The sequence below is a fragment of the Rhinopithecus roxellana genome, chromosome 20, assembly GCF_007565055.1.
Source record: "Rhinopithecus roxellana isolate Shanxi Qingling chromosome 20, ASM756505v1, whole genome shotgun sequence".
NCBI classification, from domain to species: domain Eukaryota; kingdom Metazoa; phylum Chordata; class Mammalia; order Primates; family Cercopithecidae; genus Rhinopithecus; species Rhinopithecus roxellana.
In genome coordinates this window covers 79,950,722-79,977,223 of record NC_044568.1, presented here as the reverse complement: position 1 = coordinate 79,977,223, position 26,502 = coordinate 79,950,722, and the positions used below count along the sequence as shown (strand labels likewise).

Genomic DNA, 26,502 nt, shown 5'->3' with positions numbered 1-26,502 from the left:
TCCAAACGCTGGGAAACACAAGTGAACGCTGTTAGGTGCTGCTGGGAGAATCACGCAACATGGGCACCTCCTAGCAAGGCTCATGGCGCTACAGAGTCTGGTGTCCAGAATGCCAATTTAAGGACTTACTGTGCTTCCAAAACTTGTAACTTCTTGGAATGCCACTCACAGAAAGTATACAATTCACATAAACATATTAGTATTTATTTGCAAGAATGATTCATTGTTTGCAGTAGACAGAGCCAGGAACACACAGTTGAAACATGGCATCAGTGCAAGGCAATCCTGACTAATGAGATCGTGACCATGTCTTTCCCATGTGTTCCTGTCGTGGTACCTGCAAACGGCGACCCAGACCTGCAGCTCCGTGTGTTGACACCTCCTGCTCCTGCCTCTGCTCTGTAGCTGTGGATTCCTCCAAACTGTGATTGCTGCACCTTAATTTTCAGCAGGACAATTATAACACCCTTCTCCGACCTCTTGACTGGTTTTTCTTGTGATGTGAGATGGGAGAAGACTTACATTTCCTGAGGCATGCCTGGGAGGAACTGCCACCTGAAGCCAGCTCACAGGAGGCCATCCTAGGAGATGTTTACTCTGCTCTCGCGTGGCTCCCGGCTTGCCTTTGGGATGCACGTAGACCAGTTTCTGACCCCAGTGCTTCCTTTACGTCTCATCTGCTCCTAAGTGGGCTTCCTCTCCTTGTACCCTTGACCTCTCTGCACCCAGATGTTCAGCCTCAAAAATTTGGCATCTTCTGCTGCTCCCCTTCCATTGCTCCAGTGGGAGGCCTAGTCACCTACTCAAGTCTCACCGTCCTCATCCCAGAGGGTGCCAATGCCACTGCTGCCCCCTTGCCATGAGGACCATGGGGCAGATGCTGCTGCACACCTGAGACAGTGGGGCCCCATGTCCCCTCTTGGTAGGGCCTTCCAAACCCACGTCCCCCTTTCCTCTTGGCCATCTGGGTCAGGCCCTCCCCGCCTTCTGTCTGCAACATGATGAGGGCACCCTAGCCCATCTCCCAATGCATCCACTATACCCAGTCCTGACGTGCTCTTCGGAAAGCACAGCCCTGAGCTCACACACCTGCAAGGGCTCCAGCCCCCAGAGACCAAGACCTCCACCCCAGGTCCCAGTGCGCCCTGACCACAGGGCCAAGTGCCCTGTTCTCCAGCCACAGGGGATGACTTGGGGTTCCCTGCCCCTTGCAGCTGTTCTGCACACCTGGAAAGAGTGGCTTCCCCTTCCATCCAGATCAAACCCTGCATATCAAATTGGTATTAGAGGGTGGGCTTTAGTGATGTCAGGAAAAATTTAAAATGTACATACCCTCTAAGCCAGAATGGCTTCTAGACATCAAGCCTGTAGCTCTACCTGCCAAAATGTGTATGCATCGAGATGTTCCAGACTATAGTCTGAGGGAGAAAAATCTGGAAACCTCTTAACTGTTCAAGTAGAGCAATGGTCAAATAAATTAGGAAACAGCCATTACAGTGAATACTATTAGCTTTCAGAAGGACTGAGCCAGTTTTATTAAATTAAGAAAGGCGGCCAGGCACGGTGGTTCACACCTGTAATCCCAGCACTTTGGGAGGCCAAGGCGGGTGAATCACCTGAGGTCAGAAGTTTGAGACCAGCCTGGCCAACATGGAGAAACCCTGTCTCTACTAAAAATACAAAAATTAGCTGGGTGTGGTAGTGGGTGCTTGTAATTCTAGCTACTCGGGAGGCTGAGGCAGGGGAATCGCTTGAACCCGGAAGGCGGAAATTGCAGTGAGCCGAGATTGTGCCATTGCACTCTAGCCTGGGCGACAAGAATGAAACTGTTTCAAAAAGAAGGAAAAGGAAAAAAAAATAGAAAGGCAAATTTCAGAACAGTGGAGTTTCTATTTGACTTACCTAAGTATTGATGATTTCCGCAAAATTACACAAGAGACGTGACAGTGAGTGCGAGGGTAGGTGTGCACATGGGGTGGGTGCTGTTTACTTCCTCATCTTCTTTCTGTGGTGTTTTAGGGTTTTTCCACACTAGAAGTTCATCACTTTCCCTAAAATATCTGCCCCCCACAATCTCTTTCCCTGAGACTCCCTTTCTGTTGGTGGAAACAGTTATACACATACGGTGCTTACTATGCGTGACGCGCTGTTCTAAAAGCTTCTAAAAGACCACTTTCCTCCTTAGTGGAAGAGCCAAAGACTACCAGCGACTCCAAAATCGACACCACACTTTCCATGTGGCTATCAGGGGTCTCAACTCACCTGCCTTAGAGGGCCAGGTGGCTGATGTAAGTCAGCAGAGCAGGCCAAGGGGAAAAGCAAGAGGGAGTAGTTGGAACGATGCTGAACTGGCACACGCTCACCCAAGGAAAGTGACGTGTGTGGACATTTTATTGAACGCACACCTAACCAGCAGGCCCGCAGGTTTGAGATCTCTTGCATGGCATCGCCACTCCTTCCTGGCAACTGGGCAATGCCGGGGACTTTGGAGTCTGGAAGGTTCTGGTCAGTCCACAAAGCAAGAGAAGTCAAAAGTTGCTACTTCCTGTTAGTAGTGACTTACAAAGCAGCTTAGGTTCAAGTGACCCCCGCAGTGCACAGGTCAGGGCGTGGCATCGCTGAGCTAAATGTAATCTGCTCACTGGGAGAACAAGGCAGCTCACATTTCAGCAAAATATGGATATATTTCACAATCCCAAGAGAGAATGCAGCAGCAAATGGGGGCGGGGGCAGGGGAAACCCAGACTGGGTTTTCTGCTGAAAATCCAGTTGGGAATTTCTGCTGTGACCTACATTACTCTGCCGCTTTCCAGCCCCCTAACTTTCTCTCTCCTCAAGGAGGAGCAGCAGAACATAATGTATTTCCCAAAGTTAAATTACTCTGCAGAGAACCATTTTAATAATGTGCTAAATGACAGCACAGCAAATCACTGAAGCTGTCACCGATGTGCGGTCCAGTTTCACTGAGCGAATTCTCAGAGTCTGAGCCTCCCTCCATGAATGAACAGCACCTCACATCTCCCTGGGTATCTCCGCCATCTGCAAAGTGTCACGTCTCTCAGTAAGCACCCTTTCCCCAAACGTCAGACGACGAACACAGCACGGGGTTTCCAAAAGATGTGGGCGTTGGGAGGCTGGCACTCACTCATCTGTTCCTTGTGTTGGGGAGTAGACTCTGGTCCCCCTCTGGGCCATACTGATATAGAGTTCAAAATAGAAAAGAAATGCCCCACTTCCCACCGGCCTACTTTCCAATTCAGAGCTGGCATTAACAAGGGAGGCAACGGGAGGCAGAGGGACTGGGAGGAAAAACTCAACCTCCCAATTCTTCAACTCAGATTTGTGCAGATGGCAGATTACTTAGAAGTCATGATGCCTCTTACGGAACACAGTGAAATATGGACACGTAAAATGGAATTAAAAAATGAAAGAGTGTGTGTGAAAGCAGGTCCCATCTAATACTGGACTGAAAGTTTCAAGTAACATTTGTGAGGAAAAACACAAGCAATTTCTACCACTGGCTTTTATCTTTCCTGCCCACCTTCTCAGCTCCCAAACTGGAATGGGACCACCATTCCTGAAGCTGACCAGTGGCCCTGTTCATAGAACACACAGGGGCACAGTGTGCACACCAGAAGCGTCATGAGTAATGTGGAGTGTCCGCAGATTCAAGTGGAGGGGCGGTGGGAGCAGTGGGGAAGAGCCAGGACTGCAAACTCCAGAGCCATCATGCCGGTAAGTGGTCCACCCAAATATATGACATAACCAGGCAAACAGCATGGCAAGGGAGGCTGGCTCAGTGCCCAGGAGACAACAGGACTTGGGGGTTCAGTGGACACGGGGCACCTAAGTGTGGGAGAGTGGGGGAACGGGGCTGTGACCAATTCTTCTGATTTTTCAAGAGAAGGCTAGGTTGGGCGTGGTGGCTCACACCTGTAATTGCAGCACTTTGGGAGGCCGAGGTGGGTGGATCACCTGAGGTCAGGAGTTCGAGACCAGCCTAGCCAATATGGCGAAACCCCATCTCTACTTAAAAAAAAAATACAAAAATTAGCTGAGCATGGTGGCACGTGCCTGTAATCCCAGTTACTCAGAGGCTGAGGCAGGAGAATCGCCTGAACCCAGGAGGTAGAGGTTGCAGTGAGCCACGATTGTGCCTCCGCACTCCAGCCTGGGCAACAAAGCGAGAACTTGTCTCAAAAAAAAGACGCTTGACATCTGGATGTTTTTATCTGACACCTAATTTTTTGATGTTGGCAAGTACTTGAATTAAGAAAAATAAATAACAAAACAAAACGCCACTATACTGGCTAAATAAAATAAGTTGGAGAATCAGGCTCAGTCCGCAGGCTGCAGGCTTCCCACCTACATCCCAAAAACATGGCTATGGTGCCAAACACCCTAGGATCCCATTGTGCTGGGTGAGGACCCTGGGACCAGCCAGGTCACCCCTTTGAGCCTCACTTTCCTCATCACTATGAAATAGATTTCACTGGCTCTCCAGAAGACGAGATGAGATGGGTGCTGTGAAACGTGAGGCTGGCAGCCACAGGAAAATGGGAGGCCCTCTCTTTAGTGAACAGTCCAGTTACGTTCAGTAACTCATATGGACTTTCCGGATCCTGAATCAACATTTGAAAGAACCAAGGAGAAAATCTGTCAAGATTTATAAGAATAATAATGCTTTGGGGTTTATTTCCTTAGCCAGGAGATTTTTGTTTTGTTTTGTTTTGTTTTGTTTTTTTTTACCAGAAATCTCTCAGGCTCGGCTTTCCAGCTGAGACAGCAGTCTCGCTGCTTTCTGTGGGCAGCACATGGAGAAAGGACATGATCACGTGGAGATTCGTCAGCACGGGCAAGGCTTGGCTGTGCCTCATCCATCATTACCCCAACATGAAACAATCCGTACATTCCGACCTGTAATCCCACCCTGCTCAAAAAGGAAGAAGAAGGGAGCAGTGTGATTTGGAACAGCAAGGAAAGCCGGAGAGCTTTTATTAAAAGAGCTGTTTAATTTCAACTGGGGTCTAGACCAACATGTAGTGAAAATTCCAGCATCGACACTGTGTCTTTTGCCACAGTCTCCCACTGAAATTCTTGCTCTGTAAAGTCCATACATTGAACCTTGTGTTCTGTGAGGTTTCTCTCTCAGCGCTGACTGACGGCAACCAGCATGGCTGAGATTCACATCACGCCAAGAGGCTCGCATTAACGTGCAGTTTTTACAATTCGGCACACGAATGTTTGGGAAACACTGGACCGGAGATGCCTGGGCTGCGGAGCCCTGTGGGGGGTGGGGGACACTGACTTGCAGATGGGGCAGTGTCTCCTGCTCACACTGTCAACATCAGGAGCATCTTAGGAACAACTTACTAACTCAGTTTTCACCGGGGAATTCAGCCGATGTGCGATGACTCCGCGAGAGGCTAATTCCCCCCACACACCCCAGGCTGCCTGTAAGGGGATGCCTCTAAGAGAATGAGACCTCCTCATGTGAACTATCGCGGCCATTTCCAAATACTGAGATCAAGGCCCTGACATCACAAATAAAAGGAGAAAAGGAAAGTAAAGCGTTCTAGATACTGTCTTCTATTCAGGATAAAAAGGCACCTCTTATCAAAGGCAGCACGATACTATGATGTCTTCTCACAAAAACCCTGGAACAATTAGAAAATCTAAGCAACCATCTTGGAGACAATTTCAAAGGGCCTAGCCAGGGAAGATGGGCAGCTGCTCATGTCTAACTGGATGGTACTGCTGGGCACACCCCACAGACAGGAGCACACCCCACAGAAGCCGGCTCCCACAGGTGCACCCCACAGAGAGGAGCAGAAATCCACCCTCTGTTTTGAACCCAGCATCACCATCCGAACAACTGTTAAAGAGCTACAGTGACAGGAAACTCTTATTTTACCCCAGCAAATCATACAAATCACACCGACCCAGAACAGTGCTTCTCGAATGAGTCCCAATCCCACAGGTCTTCTCTATGGACTTTAACGTTTCATGTTTCTATTACGGTAAGATTTTAGAAATAATAGAATTACATTCTGTAGCATCTGAAGACTATAAAAACCAAGTCGGGCTTGATGATCTTGGTTCCCCTAATTCCAAGAACGTAAACGTCAGAGGTCCCAGGTTATGACAACAGAGTGGACTAATCAGTGGTAAGGCAGTGACATCAAAAGGACGGCCTGATGTTTCCTGGCAATGGGACCAGAGCAAAGGGGTGGATGAGGTCAGCATGCCTGGCATGGGGCAGGTGAAAAGAAGTCACTGCATGACATTTCGAGCCAAGATTAGCTTTCTTGAAAACAGTAGCATCCATTGGGTTAATTGACAATTTTGAACTGTAGTGATTTTCTTTTCTTTTTTTTTTTTTGAGATGGAGTCTTGCTCTGTTGCCCAGACTGGAGTGCAGTGGTGCAATCTCAGCTCACTGCAACCTCTGCCTCCTGGGTTCAAGTGATTGTCCTGCTTCAGCCTCCCAAGTAGCTGGGACTACAGGTGCCCGCCACCATGCCCAGCTAATTTTTGCACGCCCGGCTAATTTTTGTATTTTTAGTAGAGATGGGATTTCACCATGTTGGCCAGGCTGGTCTCAAACTCCCGACCTCATTGATCTGCCCACCTCAGCCTCCCAAAGTGCTGGGATTACAGGCGTGGGCCACCATGCCCAACCTGAAGCATAATCATATTCTAAGTGTAAAATATGTAAACTCTTTTAATTTTTTTTTTAAACTTTTCAAGAGAGGGCATTTAAGTAATATTAATGTTCATTTTTAAGTAATACTCATATAAAAATAATTTAAGTCAATATGTTAGGAGTCTGGGAGAACTTTTCCTTGGGTTCATCACCCAAGCTTGAGAAACACTGACACAATTTGTTTCAGTTTTGGAGCACCCAGTGGGCTGTGTAGAAAAGGAATCTTTCCTTGATTGAAATGTGTCAAAGTATAAAATCACAGAGCCCCGAGTTTATTTGTGAGCCTCAAGTCAACAATGCTCATTTGCAGGCCTGCTCTCTTCCCATCCCTTTAGAAGCTCCAAAGCGCTGAGGCCCAGCCTCCATCGCGGCACCTGGAACAGGCCCTGGAGTTTGCCTGGGTCCCGTGGCGATCAGGGCATCACGGAGAGCTGCTGTGCTCCCTGACCTTCCAAAACAACCAAGAACGAAGTGCTGGGAGGGCTGGCGGCGCGTGCCCGTGTGAGTGGTACTTACACGAAGAAGGGCATCAGCTGGATGAGGGTCTCCTTCTTGGGGCTGGCAGCGAACTCGGGGACCATCTGGATGACTTTGTTCATGACGCTGCGCAGGTAATTCTGGAGCTGCTTTCTTCGTTCCTCCACAAACTTGGCATCCTGAGGAAACACAAAACATCTTCGCTCAGGTATGTGTTCCTCACCTGGTCAGAAACGACCCCATGGAACAGGCGATCACCCATCAGCGCCCTCCCGGCAGCCAACATTGAGCAACTGCCTCGTGTGACTGGTCCCTAAGCCCTTACATGTATCATCACATGGAATAACACGAAAGATGCCCACGATATTATTATTAAGTGGAGGAAAAGGAGGTCCAAGACCTATATCTGGTGTGTTCCTATTCAAATGGGACGTTATTTATGGGGCACCAAAACATGCCGAATGTGGTGCTGGGGTCAGGCGTAGAACAATGAACGCACTGCTGTGGCCTTCGTGGAGTTCACGGGCCAGCGAGGGAGACACAAATCAATCCAGTGACCACATAGGTCAGTGGGTAATTATCAATCACACCAAATGTCACTCCAGAGCACGGGCTTAATTTTGCCTTCAGAGGAGTTTCTTGAAATACAAATCAACTGCCAATGATTAAGAAAGAGATTTTATTAATAAACAATTTCTGTGTTCTCTTGAAAAACTACGATGTGTGGGCCACGATGCCGAGGCGGGCGGATCACCTGAGGTTGGGAGTTCGAGACCAGCCTTACCAACAAAGAGAAACCCCGTCTCTACTAAAAATACAAAATTAGCCGGGTATGGTGGCACATGCCTGCAATCGCAGCTACTCGGGAGGCCGAGGTAGGAGAATCGCTTGAACCCGGGAGGCAGAGGTTGCAGTGAGCCAAGATGGTGCCATTGCACTCCAGCCTGGGCAACAAGAGCGAAATTCCATCTCACACACACACACACACACAAAACCTAGGATGCATGGTAGCATGGCCCCACCCATAGGTCCATACCAGGCTGGGCTGTGCAGCGTGGCCCCAGAAGGCAGGCACAGGTTCCCAGGTCTGAGCAGTTTCCACCACTCAGTGATCAGGGACTCTGTGCTCCAGAACCCCCTCACTCCTCCTGCAGCCCCCACCACACCCGTATCTGCTTGCTGTCTGTGGGCAGGGCCAGCGTGCTTGGTGTGCAACCCACGCTGTTGCAGAGGGTCCACACTGGTGAGCTGCTGCCCACCTTGACATTCTCATTAATTTGGAACCAGGGGCTCCACGCTGTCACGTTGGCCTGGGCCCCACGCATTCCATAGCCAGTCCTGCTTTGTGCATCTGTGCTAATAGCCCCTGGCTTGTAACAAAGACACAGTGAGCGTCAGGCCCGGGAAAGGCTTTCTCTGAGACAATCATGCTCCTTCTGGACTGAAGACCAAGCAAGGTGAAGAAACAAAGAGCTGAGAGAAGGCAGTGGAGGAAAGAGGTCTTTCCAACCTCACAGAATACAAGGAGGAATGTTCTATGATGATTGCGTGAAACAGATGAGGAAACTGCAGTCTGCAGCGGACCTTGGTACCTCACCCGGGAGGCCCCATAGATCGGATGTGGCACTCGTCTCTGCTCTCCCTGTGCAGGCACAGAGCTGGCCCAAGGCAGGGGCTCGGTCACAATCTGTCAGCACCTCGAAAAACTGCCTAGCATCACGTGCCCTGGTCCCCGGTGAAGAGCTCCCACAGGCCAGGTGTGGTGGCTCACGCCTATAATCCCAGCATCTTAGGAGGTTGAGGCAAGAGGATCGCTTGAGCCCAGGAGTTTAAGACCAGCCCGGGTAACATAACAAGGCTCAATCTCTACAAAAAATTGAAAAAAGTAGCTGGGCGTGGTGGTGTGCACCTGTAGTACCAGCTACGTGGGTGGCTGCTGCAGGAGGATTGCTTAAGTCCTAGAGGTAGGGTGCACAGTGAGCTATGATCACACTACTGCACTCCAACCTGGGAGACAGTTAGACCCTGACTGTATTAGTCCATTCTCACACTGCTATAAAGAACTACCTGAGACTGGGTCATTTATAAAGAAAAGAGGTTTAACTGGCTCATGGTTTTGCAGGCTGTACAGGAAACATGGTGGGGGAGGCCTCAGAAACTTACAATCGTGGTGGAAGGCAAAGGGGACGCAGGCACGTCTTACGTGGCTGGAGCAGGAGGAAGAGAGGGAAGGGGGAGGTGCCACATACTTTTAAACAACCCGATATCATGAGAACTCACTGTCATGAGAACAGCAAGGAGGAAATCCACCCCCATGATCCAATCACCTCTCACCCGGCCCCACCTCCAACACTGCAGATTACAATTTGACAGGAGATTTGGGCAGGAACACAAATCCAAACCATATCACTGACTCTAAAAATCAAAATCAGAATAAAAAGAAGAGAAGAGTTCCTACAAAGCCCCACCAAGTCCCCGAGCATGGCAAGAAGAGTCTTTCTTAAGCGGCGCCTCTGAGCCAGGGTTGGCAGATTGAGCAAATGAGAATACAAGGCACCCAGTGAAATTTGAACTTCAAATAAACAATGAATAATTTTTCAGCAAAAAGTATGTTCTATGCAAGGAAACCTTTCCATGCAGTATTTGCGATACACTTATACCACAAAATTATTGGTTTATCTGAACTTCCAATTTTACTGGGCATCCTTATATTTTCTCTGGCAAGCCTCTTGCGAGCACCAGGTGGGAGATGGAACCGTGGAGCATCTATGCCAGCAGGGGTCCCTCGGGGCCACTCCAAAGTCACAACAAAATCTTCTTGTCCAAAGCCGCCTCTGATGAGCGGCCTCAGTGGGGGACCTTTCTCCAGAGGGGTGGCAGCTCTCAAACACTGCTGAGAGCCACTCCAGTGTCACCATCAGTCCAGCTGGTGGCTAAAATCTCACAGCCTGGCAGGAGGTGGGCTATGTACGAATGAGAGAAGACATTTAGACAAGGTTATCCCAGGGTCCTACAACCCAAGCTGGAGCCTCTGCTCACCCAGTCTGAATGCTGGTTCTGCTCCTCGGAAGGCAAGTTTCAACCCGCCATTAAACAATGAGATGCTTTTCTTTGGAAAGTAGTTAAGATGCCAGGTTAGTGCCCAATGGAGCTCATGAAGCCTAGTTTTTCATCTGCACAACAAACCCTCAAGGCAGCTTGAGAGACTCTACCGCAGAAAGACAAGAAACGAGCTCATCAGCCCTGCAAGAACTTGTGAAGGTTTTTCTTTTTTTTTTGGAAGGGAAATGCTCAAAACACTAAAGCAATGAGGAGCGATCAGAGATGGTCCTTCCTGCTGTATGTGGGGTGGTGCTACAGACCCCAAGGAAAGTGACCCTCCCACCCCCAAAATGAAGGTTAGAGAATTCCATCCATGAGTCTAATCTGCCTCTCTCACCCGGGTCTCAGAGGCCCCTGGAGGAATCCCAAGTCCCTTCCAAGTGCTCACTCCTCACAATAGCTGCTCCCTAGAAACCTAAGCCAGGTTCTGCTCTAAGAACATCCAACATGGCAACAACTGGAATTTTTTAAAAATCTGATTTATTTCAATAAGTTTTGGGGGTACAGGTGATTTCTGGTTACATGAATGAGTTTTTTTGTTTTGTTTTTGTTTTTGTTCGAGAATGTGTCTCACTCTGTCGCCCAGAGTGGCGGGCAGTAGCATAGTCTCGGCTCACTGCATCCTCCGCCTCCCAGGTTCAAGCAATCCTCCTACCTCAGCCTCCCAAGTAGCTGGGATTACAGGCACACGCATAGCCATGCCTGGCTAATTTTTGCATTTTTAGTAGTGACGACTGGTCTCGAACTCCTGACTTCAAGTGATCCGCCCACCTCAGCCTCCCAAAGTACTGGGATTACAGGCGTGAGCTATTGCACCCGGCCTTGAACGAGTTCTTTAGTGGTGAATTCTGAAACTCTAGTGCCCCCTACACCTGAGCAGTGTGCACTGTACTCAAGTATGCGGTCATTTATCCCTCATCCTCCTCCCAACCTCCCCCACGCCTGAGTCCCCAAAGTCCATTATATCACTCTGTATGTATTTGCATGCCCATAGCTTAGCTTCACTTATAAGTGAGAATACACAGGATTCGGTTTTCCTTTCCTGAGTTACTTCACTTAGAATCATGGCCTTTGGCCCCATCCAAGTTGCTGTAAAAGACATGATTTCGTTCCTTTTTATGGCTGATAGTATTCCACGGTATACTTAAACCACATTTTCTGTATCCACTGACATCTGTGACATCTTCACTCACACTCCGTTCTCAGAGCTTTCCCTGCTCTGTGTCACTACAGCACAACCAAGGCTGGTCACTGAATTTCAGAAAGGTGAGGCACTTGCACAAAGGGTCAAGACCAGCAGGTCAAGGCTGAGCAGGGCCTTCCATCAGGCAGCAGGGACAGCTTCCCCCAGTACAGAAGACAACTTTCAACCTTCCAAAGAAAAACCCATGGGTTCCTCTACACCAGGCTTCCCCAAAGCGAGGTTCACTTCTTTGAAATTCTACTTCCAGGTTGGCTTTAGCAGAAGCCATTTGCCCTGTGAAAAGGAGGAAGCCTGACACCTGGGTGCAAGGGCAGGCAGGGCTGCCTGATTCATCCTCCACCCCAGGCAATTTTCCCTCAGGTCTCACTCTGACCCTAGAGGTGCAGACACCTTGGCCTGAAATGCAGCACAGGACGTGGTAGAATGTGACCTCAGAGGTGTGGAAGATCCCAGAATAATTCATGGAAGGCTGTATTCTTGCCTGTGACTGTGTTTTGTTTTCTTACGCTTTTATTGTGATTTTTTTTGGGGGCGGGGGGGGACAGGGTCTCACTCTGTCACCCAGGCTGGAGTGCAATGGTGCAGTCCCTGGTTCAAGAGATTCTCCTGCCTCAGCCTCCCAAGTAGCTGAGACTACAGGTATGCTCCACCATACCTGGCTAATTTTTGTATTTTTAATAGAGACAGGTTTCGCCATGTCAGCCAGGCTGGTCTCGAACTCCTGACTTCAGGTGATCCACCTGCCTCGGCCTCCCAAAGTGCTGGGATTACAGGTGTGAGCCATCACACCTCGCTGAAAAAATTTAAATAAGGCAAAAAGCAGTGCAAATTTTAATGAATCCCCACAATACTTTGTCTGAAAAGTCTTAACCCTTTTCTGTATTTATGTCACCATTTTTATCTTCTCGCTAAGGTGTGTTAAGGTAAATTATAGTCATGACATTTTACTCCTAAATACTTTGGTGTGTATTTCTGAAAAATTAACATTTTCCCATTTAAACACAATAGCATAATCACCTCTAACAAAATTAATGATGACTCCTTGGTGCTATCTAAGACCTACCCCATGTTTAAACGTTTGAGTTTTCAAATGTGCCTGCTGCTTCTGGAATTTTAAAAGAGGAGTTACAGTGCACCTCTTTATCTGTCCATTCTTTAAGAGGTTGAATGCAACACTGTTCAGACTGGATTCCCCCTGGGATCACCTGGGTTCTGACCTTTTGGGGGACACGGTGCCATCATTTTCACCACAAGCTGCTCACGGAGGTCCACAGACTAAATGTGACCCACAGGTATGTTTTGTATGGCCTGAGCAACGTCTTGAAACATTAAAACCAGGAGATTTCTGCATAAAACCCAGATTTCTGGCTTCCCTTTAAATAATGAGCAGCCCTGCCAGTGGGTAGGGGCTAAGCCAGGAGTGCCTAATTAGCGGACCACACAGCACTGTCACTCTGCCCAGCCTGGTCCCGTGCCTGGTGGCCTCTGTGATGCAGTGCATTTGCAAGCCCTGGTTTATACCCCTTGCACAGGCAGTATGACCAGCCAAGGCCCTAGAAATGAATCCCAGAGGCTACACTGCATCTACTTCACATCGTAAGTGACATTCCCTGGGACTGTCAGAGACCTGCGGTACCATTTACCGGCTTGGTAGGAATGCGTGGAAATCCCTTGGAATCTCAGTTTCTCATCTGCAGGATAGCGATGGGGTACACCTACCCCACTGGTAATAACCCAGGCTCAGCACCTGGTCGCCGACACGGACCACCAGGCCTGTGACAGGTGCTGATGATCCACGGATGTTTAGCTGGGATCCTTTTCCTTCAGGAGTTTAAATGTGCAGGAGGGGGTGGGGACAGGCTGGGGCAAGTGCTGCGATGGAAGCCACAGGTGCTCAGGAAAGCTGGCAAGGAGGAATGTCTATGTTTGCAGGAGGGCTGGAGAGAGCGTTTCACTCCAGGGAAGCAGCCTCGGAAGCCGGTGCTTTAGATGGCTCCTGCAGGAAAGACATGTGGCCATCAGGTGGTCAAGGTGGTGCCCTGGGGTGGGGGAAGGGCATGCCAAGTGGGAAGAATAGCAAATGCAAAGAAGAAACGCCCAGGCAGAAGGAGCTTGGCTTGCTGGAACAGGAGGCAGCCCGAGTGGCTGGGTTTAGAAGCTCCAGAGGTGTAAGACTGCAGTGTCAGCAGCAGTAAAATGGTGCAGAGCCACGTAGACCAGGGAACAAAGCCAGCGGGGGGTGGGAAGCAGGAGGTCGATGATCTGATAAACACTGAGAGGGAATGCCTGGGGACAGTAGGGTGTAGGCAGCTTAGGCAGAGAGAGCTCTCAAAACTCCATCACGACCCTTTGCTATTGGAATTCTTCAATGGCTCCCATGCACTCCGTCCATCTCCCAGGACACATGACTAAACTCCTAGCATGGCTAATGGGAACCTTGCCATGTGGCCCCAGCATGCCTTGCCAACCTCTCTTCATGTCACCTTCTCCCCAACCCAAACCCTCACCAACACCATAATATGTTAGCAGCCCTCAGTTTCTTCTCATGTCCAGCACGCAATCTCCTGATGTCTCCCATCTCTGTCTGGGATGTCCCCCTGGCCCAGAAGGCCTTGCCATTTTGGTCTTTGCTCCTGTGCCACCACCTCTGAGAGACCTCTCGGGACATGCCAGTGGAGGTGGCCCAGGCTCTCTCTGATCCAGGCCTCGTTCTCCCTTCTTCAAAGCACTCGGTGAGTCCTGGGATAGTCTCATTCCTTCACTGTGGGCCTCTTGCTCGCTCCCCCACCTCCCTTGCTAGACGGTAATTCCACCAAGGCAGGGACTTTATCTGTCTGGTTCATCCCTTTATCTCTGGAGCCTAACACACTTCCTGGAGATCCCAATAGGCTCCATACACATTTGTTGAAAGAACAAATACCTGTTGGGGATAAAATGAGGGAGGCCAGGCAGGCCACAGGAAGAATGGCCTGGAGAGTGTTGCCGAAGTCCAGAGAGAGAGAACAAAGACCCCTGGTGGTGGAGTAGACAGACTGGCCTGAAAGGCAGCTCCCTGGTTCCAAAGAGAGCCAAACACCAGGGAGCAAGAGAGTGAAGATGGGGAACTAGGCCTTCAGAGGCCCCATCTGTCACATGGACCTCCCAGGAGGAAACGGGACATCCAGGAAGGGGCCCTGACCCCCTGACGAGTGTCCAGCTCTTAAAGGGCCATGAGGGATCTGTGAGTTTTCTGGTTGGGCTCCTGGGGCCGCAGCCAAAATTCTGATGAGAAGCCAAAGGACTGGAGGCAAGCCCAGCGCACGGAACCTGCCAGACTCCTCTGGGGGCTGCCTAATGAGTCCTCGCCGCCCGTGGCCCTCTGTCACTCTGTGGCATTCCTATCGTAACACCATCGTCAAAGATGCCTGAGAGCTATTCATACACGGCACTGGGAGTTGGGCCTCGCTTTCAAAAAGAACACTCAAGACGATTTTAATAGGAGTATTTTTCTTCCCTCCAAAAAAGGTTAATTTTATTTTGAGCTTCAAGAAGATAAAGATATCATCAAATGAAGAATAGCTATTTTTAAAACGATGGAATGCTGTGAACAAGACGACGAGGCTCCTGGAACCAATGCTCAGGCCCCGCCCCCTGTATTTCCCCGAATTTTGTTTCCTGGCTCATTTCTGACAAGTGCGTCTTTGCAATGCGTGTCCCGCTCCCTAGCAGGCCCTTCCTCGGGAGCCGCACTTCATGTGAGCTATGGGACAAACAGAGGTAATTCTGCATTTCCAAAGTTTTTTTTTTTCGTTTTATCAAGAAATATCAAGGTATTTTGTAAAATAAAAAGGTCTGGTCTATGGGGAGTAGCAGGCAGCTCAGCTCCCTTAAGAGATACCTGCTTTGGAGTCAGCTGATCTTGTAACTTGTCACTGGCTAGAGAATTCTAGAATATTGATGAGACTACCAAGGACCCCAGCAACAAGCTCTCCTGGCTATGCGATTCCATCCTGCACTTTTTTTTTTTTTTTTTTCTGAGACAGAGTATCTCTCTGTTGCCAATACTGAAGTGCAGTGATACAATCATGGCTCACTGCAGCCCTGACCTCCAGGGCTCCAGCAATTCTCCTACCTCAGCCTCCAGAGTAGCTGGGGCTACAGGTGCACACCACCATGTCTGGCTAATTTTTAAAGTTTTCCTAGAGATGGGGTCTCACTATGTTGCCCAGGCTGGTCTTGAACTCCTGGGCTTAAGCGATCCTCCCTCCTCAGCCTCCTAGAGTGCTGGGATCACAGGTGCGAACCACCACGCCTGGTCTCGCACCCATTCTGATGAGACTGGCTCACCAACCACATTTCTTCTTTCTGGGCACAAAGACAAACCCGGCTTCCCAGCATGCCTTGCAATTAGACTAGAGCCATAGGCTGACTTCTGGTTAATGTAAGGTAATGGGAGTTGGGGCAGGCCATGTCCAGGCCTAGCCGAAAAAAGGAAATTCCCTGCGATTCTCTCCTCCCCCGCTTCCCCTTCCCCTTCCTCTGGGAGCATGTAGCCCACACGTGGAGAAAGGAGGGGCCGCCTGATCTGCAGTGGACTGTGACATGAATGAGAAGTTAACTCGTGGTATGCCATCGAGTTACAGATTTACGCCCATGCTGGTTACTGGCACCCGCGTTAACTGTGCTGGCTTTTGCATGGCTCACTCAGTGACTATCTGCTGCATGCCTGTGTGTGACCAAGGTACTGTGCCTTGAAGGAACGTACTGGCAAACAGATGTGGCCCCTGCCCTCCGGAGCTTAGATCCAGTAGAGCCAACAAGCAGATACGTGAATACATCATAAAGAGAGCTGGGACAGAGATGGACTTGGCTTGGGTGGCTAGGACAGGAAGGCACCTGGGAAGAGGTGGCTTCGGAGGCGAGACCTGAAGATTCAGAGGAAGCAATGCAGGAGGCAGAGAGGCCAGCAAAGATGCAGTCAGCCAGGCAGGACATGCTGGCAGCCAGGGAGGCAAGGAGAAGCGAATGGGTTTGAGTTCTATTTCAGAGCTGACTGATCTATTTCAGGGGTGACTTGCTGATGGGTTGCAATAATTCATTTGCTCATTTAGCTACCCAGTCACATCTATTCATTTGTTGATTCATTCAGCACACATTCTCTGGGGGTCTACTGTGAGCCAGACACTTCCAATAAAAAGACCAGTGAGACCTGTGGATCCTGCCTTCGTGGAACTTACAGTCAGTTGGAAAAGACATCCAAAGCGATCATTACAAAACAGTGTGACAAAGCCACGACACACGCCTGATGAAGGGCTACACAAGGTCTTCCGTGGGGGAGAATGGTGCGAGGTGCCTGATCTGAATGGGGGTCAGGGAGCCCTCCCAAAGGGCTGTGGGACATAATAATGACTGTCGTCATTATTAGTAGCAGCAGCAGGAGGAGCTGTTACTAGCAACATTTTTGGAGTGCTTTCTCTGCCAGGCACTGGGCTAGGCACATCTATGCTTACGCATCATTTCATTTATCCTCAGCAACCCATTGAGAGATGGCTTTCTTTTCTTCTTCTTCCTCCTCCTCCTCCTCCTCCTCCTTCTTCTTCTTCTTCTTTTTTTGTAGTTTTACTCTGTTGCCCAGGCTGGAGTGCAGTGGCACAATCTTGGCTTACTGCAACCTCCGCCTCCCCAGTTCAAGTGATTCTCCTGCCTTAACCTCCTGAGTAGGAGGGATTACAGGCCCATGCCACCACCCCCAGCTAATCTTTCTATTTTTACTAGAGACGGGGTTTCACCATGTTGGCCAGGCTGGTCTCGAACTCCTGGCCTCAAGTGATCCACCCGTCTTGGCCTCCCAAAGCGCTGGAATGACAGACGTGAGCCACCGTGCCTGGCCAAGAGAGGGGCTTTTTCATGTTCCCATTTCAGAAGAAGGAAGCTGAGGCTCAGAGGCGCCCAGGTCACAACTCCTTGAGTGGGTGGGTGGAGATAAGAATTGACCCCAAGAGGCCTGATTCCTGAGCCAGTGCCCTTATATCCACTCTGCTCTAAGACAGTGGGAGAGAAAGGCGGCTCCAGGGCAGGGAGGAGCCTGAAGATGCCAAAGACAGTAGCTTAGGGGGACCACAAGATTCAGAAGCAGAGGGGCCTGGGGTAGGGGGAGCTAAGGCAGCCCTGGGAAGTCACATGAGAGAATCTGGACTCTACCCAAGGAGTGACAAGCATTTTAAGCCAGAGTGAGAATCAGCTATTCCTGAGACTGAAAACAGCTCTGAGGCTTCAATTTTAAAAAACCACTCTGTTTTATCCCTGGAGCATTGAAAATCTGCCTTTCTTCTTTCAAGCATTAGCCAGCTGGGAGGCGTGGAGCTCATCTAAATCACAGACCCAATTCTGCTACCCTGGGATGCAGGGAGCGAGCCACAATTCACGGCAAATCCATGCCAATCTGTGAACTCTGCTTTATAATGGGGGGCGCCTGGGCTCCCAGCACCCAGGCCCGAGCAGTTGTTTCTGGGGAGTCCATTGCGCAGTTGCTAATTGGGAAGCTGACGAGAGAAATTCCTGTTATTGCCACTTTAAAGACTCTCGACAGAGACATCTGAGAGAAACAAATAGTCGAGCATGGTGACCCGCACAGCGGTGGCTTCCCAAACATCACGGAGCTCCTTTTATCAGCTGCTGACTGGGTGCTGTTAGTAAAGCTTCACGAAGTGGCCTCCCCTGATTAACTTGGGGAAAATAATACAATTGCACATTTCTAAAAGAAAACTGTTCTAATCTTTACAATGGGACTTGGCCCCAAATATTCATGAGGAAGGTCCTGAGGCTCCCATCTGGGCCAACCAGCGAGGAAGGGGCCTGGCTGAGAGGCTGGAACAGGTCCTGCAGCTTGTTCACCAGGCCTTTTTCTAGGTGATCACTGCCTGGAATGTACCAGGCATGGACGGAAGAGGGGAGGGATGAGGTCTTTATCTGAAGGCATTTTGCAAGGGCAGGGAAGGGAAGGAGAGAGCAGAGGCAGGCAGGGCAGGGAAGTAGAGAGGGGAGGAGGGAAGAGAAGTGAGTAGGGGGGAGGGAAGGGGAGGGGAGAGCAGGGCAGGGCAGAGGAAGGCTGAGGAGAAGAGAGCAGAGCAGCTCAGGACAGGGCAGGCAGGGGAAGGGAGAGAAGGGAAGACGAGGGCAGGGCAGGAGGGCTGGGGCGGGAGCACTGGGAAGGGGAGGGAGCACTGCGGAGGGGAGGGAAGAGGAGGGGAGAAAAAGCAGGGCAGGGGAAAGGCAGGCACAGTAGGGCAGGGCAAGGGAGAGGGAATAAAGGTATGGGAGGGACGGGAGAGGAGGTCAGAGGAAGGGAGAATGAGGGAGGGCAGGGTCAGAGAGGAGAGGAGAGAACTGAGGAAGGGGCGCACAGGGCGGGATGCATGTCAAAGGCATCCTTGGTGGGACTCCCCTCCCATAAGCCTCTGCAGACACTGCCTTGGAGGCCAGGGACACTGCCCCTCTGTGGGGACGAGGGAAGCGAGGCCCTATCGACTCTTTCACCCCAGGAACTCTGCGCTGCCACCATGTCCCAAGCAAGTGCTTTTGTGATGGACTGGGTAGGAGGGAGGAGGGGAGGAAACAGGCCTCGCCCTGCAGAGGCCATCGCGCCTTCACTCTCTGGACATTGACTGAGTCCATGGGATCAGATTCGGTTCTCCATCTAAGCAGACATCTCTTTGACTACCTTTCTGTGCCAGGCCCTGTGAGTAGAGGTGAATAGCACCTAGTTGTCCCTGAAGTCATGAATGGTCTATGGTTCATGCATGTACTCCAGCCTCCGTCAGGCATCCGTGGTAGAAGGAATCCATCAACCACCTTCATGTCCATAGGATGCCCACCTCCCTCAAGTACTGCTTGTGAGTCCCACAGATGAGAGGGGGCCAGCCAAGGGAAGAAGCAATGGCAAACTCCGGAATGACCCCATGGGAGGTGGAAGGATCACTTGAGCCTGGGAGGTCAAGGCTACAGTGAGCTGAGATCACATCACTGCACTCCAGCCTGGGCAACAGAGTGAGACCCCATCTCAAAAACAAAAAACATCTGTGTGTATATATATATATATATTCCCTGGGCCTTCCATGATGGACGTAAACAGTGATGGGGAGATTCAAGCTCCCTGCACAGCACGCGAGGGCCCTCACCATCCAGCTCCCACCTGCCTCTCCAGCTGCACCCTCTCACCTGGCACGGCTCCACTCCCTGGGCACTTTCACACCACTAAGGAGATGCTCACACCACAAACTTAATCTTAGGGTCCAACGTAAATGCCTCCCTACATCCCCTGGGAGGTAGCTGGTTGCTGCCTCCTCATCTGTTGAAACATCCCTGACTCTTCCTCATCCGCTGCAAGGCCCTCCAGGGTCCTCTTCATGACTGTATCCATCTTCAGTGCCCAGCACAAGGCGCACACCCCTCGGTGCATGGTCACAGATACCGTGAACCGAGTCGCTCCTGTGTGGCCCGACCATTTCCTCTGCCCTTCCCAACGCCGTCCAGTGGTTTCCTGGCCCACTTAGAACAAACTCCCAAGTTCTCAAGTCCCACAGGAGGCTGTGGGAGAGCCCGAGGCTTTGAGCTCAGCCCCATCGCTTTCGAGATCTTACTCTAAAGTTGCAGGGGAGCGGGCATGACAGATCAGAGCCCCAATCCTGGGGCAGCTCAAGAGGGGAATACCCATGAGAGAGCTCGGAGACTGCACCACAGCATTCACACGGCATCATTAAACTGTGCTAAACATTAGAACAGAAAATAAAACCTGGTCCTGCATCTACAATGAGGATGTGCCCAAATCAAAACTTAACTGCAAACACAGAAAGGAAAGCATGTCTCTATTTCAGAAAAGGAACAAGGGCTCCACACAGAGCTGAAGGCCCAGTTACACTCTTTTCACATGTGCTTCTCTTAACAATAACAGGCCCATTATCACCAGCTTCCTACATGCCAAGCACGATGTGAAGTGTTTGCTTCCATTGTTTCAGCGTACCCCTGCAAAAGCTTTGGGAAACAGTAATATCCTCATTTGGCAAATGAATAAACTGAGGCTCCAAGAGATCCAGTGGCTTCTCCAAGGTGACCCAGCTGAGTTCAGAGCCACGTCTGCCTGAGTTCTGCACCTGAGCTCAGGAGTATGAGGCTGTCCTGCCTCTCAAGACCCATGCATTCATGACCACAGGAGACCTGCGGCTTTGCTAAAAACAGAAATTAAAAAATGACCTAGTCCTGCAGTTCACACAGGGTGAACCAAAATACCAGAGTTCTAAAAACTTACCTCCTGGCCCAGTGAGAAATATCTGTGGTTGGAAGAAAACTCATCTTTATGTCTCCACAGAACCCCAGGCTTGAACCCGGGAGGCAGAGGTTGCAGTGAGCCAAAATGGCACCACTGCATTCCATCCTGGGTGACAGAGTGAGACTCTGTCGGGGAGTGCTTTTGCTCAAGAAGGGCTGGATATGGCAGCCTGTCTCCCCACAGGCAGGAGCCTGCCTGCGATGACTCTTCTACCCTCCATGGTGCTTGGCATAGGCAGGGCCCTCAGCAGGACACAACAAATGATTCCCATGGCAGGAAAGCTGTGGGCTCTGTTGCAGCTAAAGCCTATTTTTTCTTTGATTTTGACTTTGCAGCCAAGGCAGACTGCAGGCTGGACAGCTGGAGGATGGGGGAGGAGAGGAGGAAAAAGGCTAGTTCATGCTTGCTTTTTTTTTTTTTGACAGAGTTCCACTCTGCCGCCCAGGCTGGAGTACAGTGGTGCCATCTCGGCTGACTGCAACCTCTGCCTCCCGGGTTCCAGTGATTCTCCTGCCTCAGCCTCCCAAGTAGCTGGGACTAAAGGCCAGCGCCATAATGCCTGCCTAATTTTTGCCTTTTTAGTAGAGACGGGGTTTCACCATGTTGGTCAGGCTGGTCTCAAACTCCTGACCTCAAGTGATCCACCCACTTCAGCCTCCCAAAGTGCTGGTTTTATAGGCCTGAGTCACCGCGCCCAGCCTCTTCCTTATGCAGTTTGGCCTCATCTGTTGAGACACCCCTGACTCTCTCCCATCTGCTGCAAGGCTCTCCAAGGTCCACCTCATCCCTGAATCCATCTTCAGCACAAGGCACACACCCCTCAGTAAAACTACCATATTTTGGAGCAATCTATCAATATTTGGTCAAATTAGACACAACAGAATACATAACCCTGTAATTCCACCTGAAGGATCTCTCCCAGAGGAATTCTCTTCCTGGACCGTATGGGCTGCATCAAAGGAGATGTTGCCAATGCACACTCCAAAAATGGAATCAACAGTCCCAGAGGCAGAGTGCAGGTATGCACAGCCACATGGCTGCAGTTGCAATATGGCACCGGGCGAACCAAGCCAAAGAATGAGGACCGAATCACAATGCCATGGAAGGAAATGAAAAATACATGCAACGACCCAACATATTCTGGAAGGAAACAGATTTACAGATACATGCCGAGGCTATTGGAGTAGCTGCCTGTGGCAGGGAGAACAGGGACAAGAGGGGATAAATACAGGGCTCTACAGTGATCAGTGAGGACAGCATGCCAGGAGCTGGGAACAGCATTCACTCATGTGGCAGAATGGAGGGGTGGATCTATTTATTCATTGGTTCATGGATTTTGAGAGGCAAGCTCTCACTATGGTGCTCAGAATGTCTCAAACTCCTGGGCTCAAGCAGTCCTCCCACCTTGGCCTCCCAACGTGCTGGGATTACAGGCGTAAGCCACTACACTTGGTTTCACTCACATTTTGGTATCTGAGGTCCAAAGAGAAAAAACAAAAAGGAAAGATATTTTCTTGTCCATACCTGTTTACTGCCAGGACCCCTCCCCCCCCACTCCACTCCACAGGACCCAAAGATAGGATATGCGGTTCCGACATGTTCTGCCCTGAAAGAGCTCCCAAGGCCAATCATTCCAGAAGCCAAGACTGAGCTGTGGAATTCCACCCAGGAATTCCCAGTGCTCTCAAATACTCTATATCTCAGTCTTCCTGGGGATCCACTCCCCGTGCCTCCCCAGCCCTCTAAGCAATTGCCTGGGTGGTGTGGGCCCTGGACCAGCTGAGGGGCTGGCTGGGCTGACAGATGGCATGCCTGGTGCCCTTCCCTTGCAATCACCGAGTGATGCCCTCCCCATGCCCTGAATCCCTTCACACTCAATTCCAAGTGTGACGGTCACCCAGGGTCTGGGTTAGAGATTCTCAGACTTTAATGGCAGCGGTGGTGGCATTAGGTGGCACCATCTCTAACTGCCTTAATTGTAGCTTCTACAACCAGCATAAATTCTTCACTGCAGAGGCCACAGGCTGAAATGGCTCAGTGGGCAGAGAGACCGTAATGGAGACAAAACGTTAGCACCAGCCAATGTGTGTTGGACGCCAGGAACTGAGTGGAGGGACTTATGGACACTATCTCCAACCCGAACAACATTTCACAGATGAGGCTCAAAGGAGGTAAGTATCATGGCCAGGACCCCACAGTGAAGGGACTCCAGGGCCATGTTCTTTCCACTCCGCTTGGCCATTGTGTGTCCCCAAGAAAGCTCCTTCGGGGTAGGACATGGCTAGGGAGGAACAAGTACCCTTCAAAGCCAGCCAGGAGAGAGAAGGTGGCGTGGCATTTGTACCCCTCCCTGGAGCTCATGGAGATAAAAGAAACCAGGAGTGAATCAGACACCCCAAAGACAATCCCATACTGCAATGGCCAGGCTGAAGGTATAAACTGCAGGAACAGAGGGTGCCAGGAACGCTGGTGAAGCGGGAGGGACGCTCTCGTGGACCACAGCCCTTTGAGAGTAGGAGCTCGCAGGGCCAGCTCTGTCTGCTTTTTAAGGGAAGCTGCAAATCTGGATCATTAGGCGAGATCTCTCCCTTCTCAGATCAGCTGGCAGCTAATTCAAATGCCTGAATATCACGGTGCAGATCAAACAAAATATATCTGCAGGCCATCCAGAAGCAACAGAAAAAAGAAATCAATAGGCCATCAAAAACAGTCTGCAAGCTTGTTGCCACCCCGCTGCTACAGTTCATCGAGCTGTGCTACTGAGAGGTGACACCGGTCCATGCTTCTGAAGGCCAAGCACCTATCTACAGAAACAATCCAGACATGCTGGGAAGGGTGGGGCCCAGCTCGCCCTCCGGAGCAGGGCCGGGGATGCGTTCTACAGACAGAACAGCCACCTACCACAGCCCACCATGCGCCATTCAAAATACGGCAGCTACAGTATCTTCAAAAACACCCTTTCCAAGAAGGTAGCGGTACCTCCAGTTTACAGCTAAGAACACTGAAACTCACAGAGATGAATTAGCTTGCCCTTGGCCATGTTAACTAGCGTCAGAGCTGGGATTTGAACCCAGGTGCACATGGCTTCCAGGCCCAGCTACTCTGCTGTCCCATTTGCCCCTTTGTTTACACAGGAGAGGTTTGCAAAAGCTCCACTCAATTAAAAGCCCTTGACTTGGCCTTGACCATGTCCCTGGTGCCATGCTGGGAACTGGAGAAAGGAGACAGCAGAGCACAGAAGCGCCACCTGTCAGGGCCTTTGAGTTTAATGCAAACCAAATGGATAAGGGGAGGGAGGGAAAGTAAAGGGGTTATTTTAATGTTCTACGTCAGAGCATTATATACCCTAGACAAAGGTTCTGGAGTTTTTTCATAAGAAGGAAAGTAAAAAATAAATCAGGGCCAAAAAAGGAATCATTCCAGCTGCAGCTGAGACATGTCCCAAGTCAGGTTCTTAGCTTACTATCTGGCCCTTTGCAGAAAAAGGTTGTTAACTCTTGCCCCAGGAGATGGTGAAGGCTCAGTATGGGAAGATCTGGGATCTACACACAAGCCACTCATCAACCACAAGGATCTACACAATAACATCAACAAGAAACAGAGTCTGGCACTGCAATCTGTTACAGCAGCTAGCTCAATTCCAACATGGAGGGAAAACAGAACTGGGGAGGACTCGATTCTGCATTAGTCATTGAATGTCCAGATCTGGGACCACAGGGCTAGCACACAAACACCAGCAATGCCAGACAGGAGTCAAGCTTCTCTTTCTCTGACTATAAATAGCAGCTCACATCTACTGAAGGCTTGCTCAATGCCAGGCACGGTGCAAAGTGCTTTGATGTGATGGGAAAGAATCCAGGCCAGGAGTCAGACCCTCTGTATTTCAATCCTGACTCTGCCACTTACCAGGTCTACAGCTCAGAAAGCATTTCAGTCTTATCACCTCTGAAAGAGGGATGGTAACAATAGTTGCAGTGCCCAACACAAAGTAAGCACTTAGCTCACCTTGGCTATCATCATCTTTGTCAGACCATTTAATTCTCACAATAACCTACAGGTTCCTTACAATCATTTTCCCCACCAGGAGGTAAGCATACAAGACATGGTCTTTGCTCTGCAGTTCAGAGATCTGTCAGACAAACGAATGCAAAAATGAGTGATGATCAGAAAACAGATACACACTGTGTTACGGACAAGCCTCAGGAAAGAGATTTGAAAGATGAGAAGGTTTCAGCTGGATTTGGTGGGTAGGTTGGGAGCAAAGTGTGGTTAGTATAACCTTTCCAGGCCAGGCAGACAGATTCCACCTCCTCGGCTGTCTTCTTTACCACCATTCCCTGACCATAGTTGACGTTCTTAAGCCTGACTTGTCTTAAGCCCTTGATATGCTAACTTTGCTGAACACGATTCTAAGAAATCACCTCTAGATAAAATGCTGGAAACCTCAGTGATTTCTTTCATCTTTCATTTCTTTCCTTTTGGGCAATCAAATAGCCAAAAGCCTTTTCAACTCTGATTCTATTCCCTCCGTATCACGTGAGGTGCCTTTAATGAAGCTTTGGTGGTCAGAATTTATAATATATAACTTTTCTTCTTCTAACTCTTGCCTGTCCAGCACACATCCCCTTCATGGCCCTCTTAGGAGCACTAGAATAATCCTTTCAAACATCTCCCACTTCTCATTTCCAGACCAAGTAGTTGAGGACAGACTACTCCTCCCTCCAGTTGCAGGGGCAGGCACAGGATTCAAGTCCAGCTTTTTTTTTAGGGTGTTCTGTCTCCCTGGACATAGTGATTGGTTCAAGAATGGACATACTGACCAGGCGCCGGTGGCTCACGCCTGTAATCCCAGACTTTGGGAGGCCGAGGCAGGCGGATCACCTGAGGTTAGGAGTTCGAGACCAGCCTGGTCAACATGGTGTAACTCTGTCTCTACTAAAAATACAAAAACTAGCCAGGTGTGGTGGCACACATGTGTAGTCCCAGCTACTCAGAAGGCCAAGGCATGAGAATCACCTGAGCCTGGGAGGCGGAGGTTGCAGTAAGCCGAGATCATACCACTGCACTCCAGCCTGGTTGACAGAGTGAGACTCTGTCTCAAACAAACAAACAAACAAAAATTGAAACTTGTACTCTGAAAAACTACAAAATATGATCAAAAAAATTAAAGAAGGCCTAAATAGAAAAAAATTCCATGGTCATGGATGGGAAGACTTAATATTATAAAGATGGTAATACTCCTCAAATTGATTGGCAGATTCAACATCATTCCTTATCAAAATCCCAGTTGCTTTTTTTTTTTTTTGCAGAATCAACAAGCCGATCCAAAAATTCATATGGAAACTAAGGAATCCACAGAAGCCAAACTAATGTTGAAAAAGAACAAAGCTGGAGGACTCATACTTTTCAATTCCAAAAGCTACTACCTGCACAAAGCCACAGTCATCAAGAAACCATGTGAAATGATTACTATGCTAATCCACTCACTTCACTATAGTAACCATTTTCCTATCTCTATATATCCTATAGCATCATGTTGCAAACCTCGAATATACAAAATAGGATTTTTTTTTTTAAAGGAACTAGCATAAAGATCTTTAGATCAATGGAAAAGAACTGAAATTGTAGAATTGTGAGAAACTCTCACATTTATAGTCAACTGATTTTCCACAAGGATGCCAAGAAAATTCAATGTGGAAACAATAGTCT

General features: G+C 49.7%; 1 protein-coding gene across 2 annotated transcripts in view; it reads right to left on the bottom strand.

Annotated features, from left to right (window-relative positions):
- SNX29 (sorting nexin 29) overlaps positions 1–26,502 on the bottom strand; it is a 609,178-nt gene that overhangs the window by 41,059 nt on the left and 541,617 nt on the right. For both annotated transcript variants that reach the window (XM_030924514.1, XM_030924515.1), the window contains one exon: positions 7,223–7,362. In XM_030924514.1, the coding sequence (XP_030780374.1) occupies positions 7,223–7,362 (140 nt within the window). The remainder of the gene's footprint in view (positions 1–7,222; positions 7,363–26,502) is intronic.